The sequence below is a fragment of the Copadichromis virginalis genome, linkage group LG22 (assembly GCF_057382275.1).
Source record: "Copadichromis virginalis isolate Kocher_CV1m ecotype Utaka linkage group LG22, C_Virginalis_male_GT1.1, whole genome shotgun sequence".
NCBI lineage: Eukaryota > Metazoa > Chordata > Actinopteri > Cichliformes > Cichlidae > Copadichromis > Copadichromis virginalis.
This window is the reverse complement of record NC_140638.1, coordinates 5,101,280-5,109,495: the sequence shown is the minus strand read 5'-3', so window position 1 is coordinate 5,109,495 and position 8,216 is coordinate 5,101,280. Positions and strand designations below refer to the sequence as shown.

Below are 8,216 nucleotides of genomic sequence, written 5' to 3'. Positions count from 1 at the left end.
TCGAGCGACCTGACATTTCAAGAGGGCTCACTCGACCAGATGTGCATGTGTTATTGATTAATTCATTTGCCTTGCTTAAATGACCTCTGTTTAGAATTTATCATTACTCCCATACTCCCCAAAATGATGATGGTCTTATGTATAGTATGATATTTATGTGTTTGGGTAATAATTACTGTTCATTAACATGCAGAAATGCTTACTTTGCCCCACAAAAATGTCTTTAATTCGTGGCACTTTACAAGCTATAGATATGTTCCATTAATGAACATATTATTTTCCTTTAAAGCTTTTGTTTCTATTTATTTAGCTTTAAACACCTTAAAAATATTTCTAACTTTTCCAGGAGGAAAATAAATTCTGGGAAGAACTTCAAAAGAAGTATCTTGAACCTCTGCCTGATGACAAAGAAAAACAGAAAAAGATGGCCAATGAGCTGCGAGAGCTGAGAAACAAAGTAAGTGTTGGAAGATGTGTTATCAAGAATGGGCACCATTTATGTCCTATGATTCCAGGTTGAAAGCGCTGTTACTTGGAGATGATATCCAAATTGATCCAATTGCCTTCATGTTTATTTTGGGATTTGCAGTTTCAGTTGTGATCCAGTTGTGCGATGCTATACCACAGGTGACCTCTTACATCAAATCGCAGTGTTTTGATACTCACCAAGAGAATCTAACATTCTTATTTTGTGTTCATTGTGTTCAGGATTCACACTCTCATACATTATGTAGCCATTGTGGACACAGAATCCAAAGCGATAAAGAAACTTGAAAAACAGAAGTCTTACCTGCAAGGCAAAAGGGTATTTGCAACTATATTACATAGACAGATTATTTGTATTCTTTTAACTGTACAGAAATAATTTTTTGTGCTAATGTTTGTTCAATTGCCTTCCAGCATAGCTCCAGCTCTAATGCAGACTCAAGCTACAGCTCCATGGAGGACTTTGAGATTGAGGACAGCGATGTTGAGTCAGAGGTCACCAGAAAGCAGATGTAGTATAGATGTAGCTGACATTGTTGTGTTTGTTGGGAGAAAACAAACATACAGTACAGCACTTCAGATTGACACTGCTAGCGATCAAAGATTTATGGAAGTTTGACATGCTGAATGCGTTCTGTACTGTACATGAGATTGATTGACAGTGGTCTACAGACGATCAGGACGCAGAACACAATGCGCTGTAAAAAAAAGAAAGAAAGAAAAATTGCACACAAAAAAATCCATGAAACAGCGAGGCCGTGAAAAGAGAACTGCGTTATAGCGAGGGACCACTGTATATCATGTTTAGGTGGATACTAGCGAGCTAACTCTTGACTACGACAGTGGTAATACTCCAACAATCCATCAAGCAGTGCGGCTTCGCAGTTTACCAGAGTCGTATTAAAACGTTTTTTGACAGAGTTTTGATTTTCGAGCACCGTGTACAACACAAAATCGGTTCGAGGTCAGTAAGCACAACCAGACTTCAATCATAAGGCACACTGTCAATTTGAGAAAATTAAAGGATTTTAGGTGCGCCTTATAGTCCGAAAAATATGGTACCAACTTGGATCGACTGAGCTCCGTTCGCCACAGTTTCCAGGGTTTTTCCAAGTTATTAAAATCACAATGGATTATTACAATCAGAACAGATTATTACATTTAGAAAGTCATTTCCTTTTTACTATAATGGCAAATATATGTTGCAGTGTTGATCAATGTTTAACAAAATATTTAAATATCTAGAATTTTCATAAATTGTCTTTATTTTGTGTGCATAAAAAATGTATGTATTGGGAACTATACAACAGTTGATGAAAAACTTAGAAAAAAAGATACATCATGTTAAATGTTAACATGTTATAAAACTTTACTTTGACCTTACTCGACAAAGTTTTGTGAAACCTGTGGAACACCTGGACAGAGATAGGAAGGGATGTACCTCCTTATATGTCCTCCACTGGAGATAAATCTCTGCAAAAAGATTAGCAGTATCATCTTGTCAGATGTATACATAGACTCCCTTTTGTAAGACAATGATAGTTGAGATATTTGTTTAAAAGTCCTGTGAGGTTAAATATAATACAATACATTACAATTTATATAGCACAAAAAAACAGAGGTATGCCAAAGTGCTTCACAGAACCAATTAAGATCAATAACAGATACAAATATAAATACACTGACAGGTGGGAGACATAACTAACACCAGGCATTGTAGGCACAAGCCAAAAGGCTGAAGGTTAAATCAGACTTACAAAATGCGGGCTCTAGAAAGCCGGGAAGGCTACACTAAATAAGTTTTTAATTGAAATTTAAAAGATTGAATTGAAATAGACACGCGAATAGCTTCGGGGAGATTATTCCAGAGGGTAGGGTGCAACAGAGGCGAATGTGTGGTCACCTGTGGTCTTAAACCAAGGTCAGGAGCATTTGGCCTGCTGATGTAAGCGCTCTTCCAGTGGTATAAAAGCTGAGGAGATCAGTAAGATAGCTGGGTGCGGTATTATTTATACAGTATACACTCAGGCCAGGCATAAACATATGTAAATAAATGTGCTCTATATTTTTCAAAGCTTCCTGTAACGGTCTGAAAAGTCCATCTGGTATTTTGGTTGAAAAGTTGATTACATAATATGCCATTTTTAATTGAGTGTAACATGGGGTTCTAAAATAAAAAAGGCATTTAAGCTACAGGTAAACACTTTTTTTTTCTTGTTTCTTTTTTTCATTGTAGGTAAGTAGGAGCTTTTATCTTCATAGTAATTTTTTTTTACCACTATAAAATTTTATGAGTTTTATGAAGTTGGGGAAACCTGCTGTCAGCTGAGACTGAAGAAGCTGATGTTGCTAATGATGATGTCATCATTGTCCTTGGTGGACAGAGATGCATTGGAAGACATTACGTTGCTGGAAAAAAGAGAACTGAAAAGAAAATTCAAAATATTAATAACCACGTAACTCCTGATCTGACACTGAGCACAAAATCATAGGATTTCCTCATATGTCATTCTATAGTATCATACTTCCTGACTAACAAACAAACAAACAGATAATTGACTGAAGCCTAACAGAAGAGGTAAATCTGGGAGTGCAAGTCATCTTAATAGATTATTATCTTAGAAATAATTTCAGGCAAGGCCAAATCAGTTTATATAAGCAAAAGTTTTCATGAACTTATTTTGCCAAAACCTATAAGCTAATGCTGGGGTTAGTTAAGTTTAAACAGTGGCAAAGGTCAATGTAATATAACTATGCAAAAAACAAAAAAACCCCACACAATTCAGCAACATTAGGCAAATACCATGAGCAAAGTCTAAAACTCCAGAAATGGTACCAGGTGGTGTTCATGGTGAGATTTATTCCTCAGACCTAAACCTTTGAAGATATTTGACTTCTGCTTTGACAACAACTTACCAAGGGTTAACAACGTAATTATTCCAGTTTATCTATAATTAGGTAACTATAGATAAACAAAAGAAAAAAGCAAAAGCAAGAAACATAATATACAATATGTAAAATATGACATAGTGATTGAGGGTGAATTTTCTGGTGTCAATATGAATTTTCCAGGTATTATAAATAAATAAACAACAAACAAATTATCACTGTTCTTAAGACTTGACTTTAAATATAGTGATGGTGAAACAGATTTAGCGAAAGGTAGGAGTTCACACATCTGTTTTGTTGAGCCTTTGTTGATAAATCTTTTAATTTGACCGATTATCATTACTGTAGTCTTCCCACCTTTTATGTTTCACTCTGAAATACTGGTTTTGATCATATAATGGAAGCAAAAAATGATTTCGGCATTTCAATATTATATTAATGGTTATGTATAAGGACATGTATTTTTCTGGGGAAAGGTAAAATTTACTTACATCCACTCCTCTCCGCCTACTCTGTTTTAACCCAGAGCTTTAATCCAAAGAGTGATCAGTTGGCTGAGCCATCTGGCCATCCATATCATCTCTCAGAGCCCTTTTATAAACTCTCATGAGTTTCTGTCTAAACCCCTCCTTGACTTTTAGCCCCATACAGAAATATAACAATGGGTTCACACAGCTGTTAAAATAAGCAATGCTCTTTGTTATAGAGTACCACTTTTTCACCACTTTGTTTTCATTATACACAATGTCTACTAATAGAAGGCACTGGTAAGGTGCCCAGCACAGGAAGAAGGCAATGACCAAACATACTAATATACGAAGGGGCCGAGATTTCCCTGACAGACGAGTGCGTCGGAGGCCCAGGCCAACCAGGATGTAACAGATGAGAATGACCATAAAGGGAAATATGAAGCTGAATATGAATTGCATGGAGTAGAGAGCAACTTTGGTGTTTTTGTTTTCCTTTGGCTTCTCCACCCACACCATTTTACACTTAGTTTGGTTGTTGTTGTCCATGTAGATTTTGCGGAAGGTGAAGTAGGGAATGCTGAAGAGGAGCGCTATAATCCAGACACAGACTGCCACCACCCTCGCTGCGAAGAGGGTGCGTCGACGCTTCGTGAGGATGGGCTGACGGACACAAAGCACTCGATCCAGACTGATCACAGCCAGCAGGAAGACAGAGCAGAACATGTTGGTGTGTTTGAACAAACCATGAAACTGGCAGAGAAAGAGACCAAAAGGCCACCGTTCTAACTTCATCTGGATGAGGGAGAAGATTCGTGTGAAACAGAAAATCAGATCTGCTATCGCCAGATTCACCAGCCACACATTGTTGACTGCTGGCTGAAGAGAAAGAAGAGACAAAGTAAAATAATATATTATTTACATGACGCAAGTAACCAGACTTTGATATTATTATCCCCCCAGTCATTATCAATTTATCAATAAACAGAGCAGCATGCATTATGCACACATCTAGTGATCATGTGAATAAGTGGATGTAAAATCTGGTGTCAACTAATATTGTTAAATAGCAATTATGTCACTTTGTAAAACTGTGTGTTTTAGCCCAAACTCAGTTCCCAGAGCACATAAACTTAGGTTGCTCTTGCGGATATAAAAGGAACTTCATAGCACAATAAAAACGTACTCTAACTCATGTGTTAGTTTTAGACGTCCATGCAGGGTAATGACATGCAAAACATGTATAAAATCACTTAAATAGAATCTACCTGACAAAGTTAAGTAGCCTAGAAGATGTCAGACAGCATCACATGCCATTATCAAAAGCAGGGGTGTCCAACTCCAGGCCTCAGGGGCAGGTGTGCTGCAGGTTTTAGATGTGTCCTTGATCCAACACAGCTGATTTAATTGGCTAAATTACCTCCTCAACATGTCTTGAAGTTGTCCAGAGGCCTGGTAAGGAACTAATCATTTGATTCATGTGTGTGGACCCAGGATAATATCTAACAGATGCAGGACACTGGCACTTGAGGCCTGGAGTTGGACACCCCTGATCTAAAGGAACTCAAGAACAGATGGGAAGCAAAGTCACTGAATTCTATCAGCCTGGAATTTGCCTGCTAAGCCAAATAAATGCTTGTGCCAGGATCCTGGCAATTTCAAGCACACTTTTTGTCATTATGGGGTTTTTCGTTTAGAATTTTGACATGAAAAATTACTTTAATCTACTGTGTAATTAGGCTGAAACACGGGGAATTAGGGAACAAGTGAAGGGCTGTAAAAACTTTCCAGATGTATTGTATACTGTACATAAAGAAATGAAGTTTGACTCAAGACTTTTGCACAATACTATTCATAAGTCTTAGTTACTAGCAACCACTTATATTAATGATGTTATTTTTTCAAGAACATATGGCCTTATTCTGGGTTTTAACTTAGATGTACTGTACTGTACTTAGTCATGATATTCACAGTGAAGACTTACAGGATTCTTATTACTTGCTTTTTCTTTTTTTAACAGAGTTTTAAAACTTTTTGTACAGCATTTTTTAAGCATAAAAAAAGTTTTCAACTCTATTGAGTGTTTGATAAACTTGTCACTGAGTGTGTTTCCACGAGTATAGTGTTTGACATATTCTTGTTTCTGCATTTACATGTAAGTAGTGTTGTCAGCGTTAATCTCGTTAATACAACGTTAACATCATAACCGCTTTAACGCGGCAAATCCCCGTTAGCGAGTTAACGTGGATCGGCCGGGCGCCAACGCATTAGCGCGTTAATGCGTTAGCGCCCGGGCCGATCCACGTTAACTCGCTAACGGGGATTTGCCGCGTTTTGGCGTTTTCACTGAGACACAGAAGATATTACTGACAAACAAAATTAGATATTTAAAACACTCTATATTCACCTTAAGTTTGATTCCAGCCATCCAGATCACCACAGCGTTTCCTGTGATGCCGAGCACAACGGTCACTGTGTAGAGGACAAAGTTGATGTTTCTAATGATGATGTCATCATTGTCCTTAGTGGACAGAGATGCATTGGAAGACATTACGTTGCTGGAAAAAAGAGAATTGAAAAGAAAATTCAAAATATTAATAACCACGTAACTCCTGATCTGACACTGAGCACAAAATCATAGGATTTCCTCATATGTCATTCTATAGTATCATACTTCCTGACTAACAAACAAACAAACAAACAGATAATTGACTGAAGCCTAACAGAAGAGGTAAATCTGGGAGTGCAAGTCATCTTAATAGATTATTATCTTAGAAATAATTTCAGGCAAGGCCAAATCAGTTTATATAAGCAAAAGTTTTCATGAACTTATTTTGCCAAAATCTGTAAGCTAATGCTCCTAATCTCAAGGGATACATTAGCCTGGTGATACTGTTATAATAAGATACTTTTTATTCCTGAACTCTGGAAGAGTAGCTGTGCATGATAACGCAGACCTGTATCTACAGGTCTGAGCCGTGTGGGATACCGGAGCACAACACAAAAAAGAAAAAGAAAAAAAGGAAAGTAAAAATGCCCACACTCCCTGCTGCCAAGGAAAAACGAACGCTGCCACAGGATTACGGTTTACAACAAGCAGGTTTTTATTAAACTCAAAAGGTAGCAAGTGTCAGGGTGGGCATAGCAAAAACAACAAACAAAACACTCTAGAAATGAAACAGAACTGCCTTACCTATAATGAGAATCCCCAAATGTACTAAAAGAAAACGACTTCCTACCCCTACAGCTACCAGATCAACAACAACAAAAAGGTCTATTTAAGCTATTTACAATATATACAACGCAGCCAAGCTCTTCTCAGCCTAGAAACACGTTCACACAGCACACCGGAAGGCCCAGGGCTAAATGCACAGCTCATTGGAAGCAGGAACTAGGACAGGTCTGGACAGGTCCTCATTCATAGCCAGCCTGACTCAGTCTTCCACCAGCCTCCACCTGGAACTTACATGTTTATCTATTTTTATTTTTACATTTAACTACTGTTGTGCATGGTTGAATTATATTTTAAGGCATCTGAGGAATAGTTAAGTTTAAACAGTGGCAAAGGTCAATGCAATATAACTATGCAAAAAACAAAAAAACCCCACACAATTCAACAACATTAGGCAAATACCATCAGCAAAGTCTAAAACTCCAGAAATGGTACCAGGTGGTGTTTATGGCGAGATTTATTCCTCAGACCTAAACCTTTGAAGATATTTGACTTCTGCTTTGACAACAACTTACCAAGGGTTAACAACGTAAGTATTCCAGTTTATATATCTATAATTAGGTAAACAGTAGTCTAGTCGCTGCTATGGAGATTATATTTGGTTAAAAAAGTGTTAAAAAGGTTACGTCATTGGCCTGATCCATTAAATCTAAAAATCAATTCAGAACTTTAGAAATCCACATGAAGATGCTCCTCCGATTGGTAGCACCGCCCATTATTGTTGTTATTGTTTAACATAAACTATAGGATGTAACCATTAAAACCCGTTACAAGAGATTAAAATTATACTTCTCATGTTAAGCAAATAATGTTCCAACCATGCCCTATCATTAGTCGTGCAAAAAGAATCTATAGTGCAAATGAAAAGAAGACAACAACAACTCCTCAAAGGAAAAAGCTGTTCTGCACAAAGGTGGTTTCTTCAGTTTAGAGAAGCAAAGCTGCTGCAGTGAAAGGGGAAATAAACATGGCATGACAGTGACCATAGAATGTTCTTCAACCACATATAGAAACAAAGGAAGAAAAAAAAGTTTGCATCCATGTCTGTCCACAGACAAAAGCAAATATAATTTAAACTGAAGACTTTGAAGGAATTTAGTATCTGTGTCACAAAAGGTCACAACTGCTCTTTCTGTTCTTAA

At 37.3% G+C, this 8,216-nt stretch overlaps 1 protein-coding gene across 1 annotated transcript; it reads right to left on the bottom strand.

Moving 5' to 3' along the window:
- Positions 1 to 2,024: 2,024 nt before the first annotated feature.
- Positions 2,025 to 7,633, bottom strand: LOC146682493 (formyl peptide receptor 2-like). The gene is made up of 3 exons (XM_085446249.1): positions 7,036 to 7,633; positions 6,250 to 6,400; positions 2,025 to 4,721 (listed from the first exon to the last, which is right to left on the bottom strand). Exons 2-3 carry the CDS (start codon positions 6,391 to 6,393, stop codon positions 3,906 to 3,908), a joined length of 960 nt encoding a protein of 319 aa, XP_085302375.1. The 5' UTR covers positions 6,394 to 6,400; positions 7,036 to 7,633; the 3' UTR covers positions 2,025 to 3,905.
- Positions 7,634 to 8,216: the final 583 nt, after the last annotated feature.

What these genes read in the sequence shown, in the direction of transcription:
- LOC146682493 (XM_085446249.1), bottom strand. Translation starts at nt 6,393, where the DNA reads ATGTCTTCCAATGCATCTCTGTCCACTAAGGACAATGATGACATCATC. An exon ending in TGGCTGGAATCAAACTTAAG is followed by an intron (nt 4,722 to 6,249) that starts GTGAATATAGAG and finishes CTTTCTCTTCAG; the next exon opens with CCAGCAGTCAACAATGTGTG.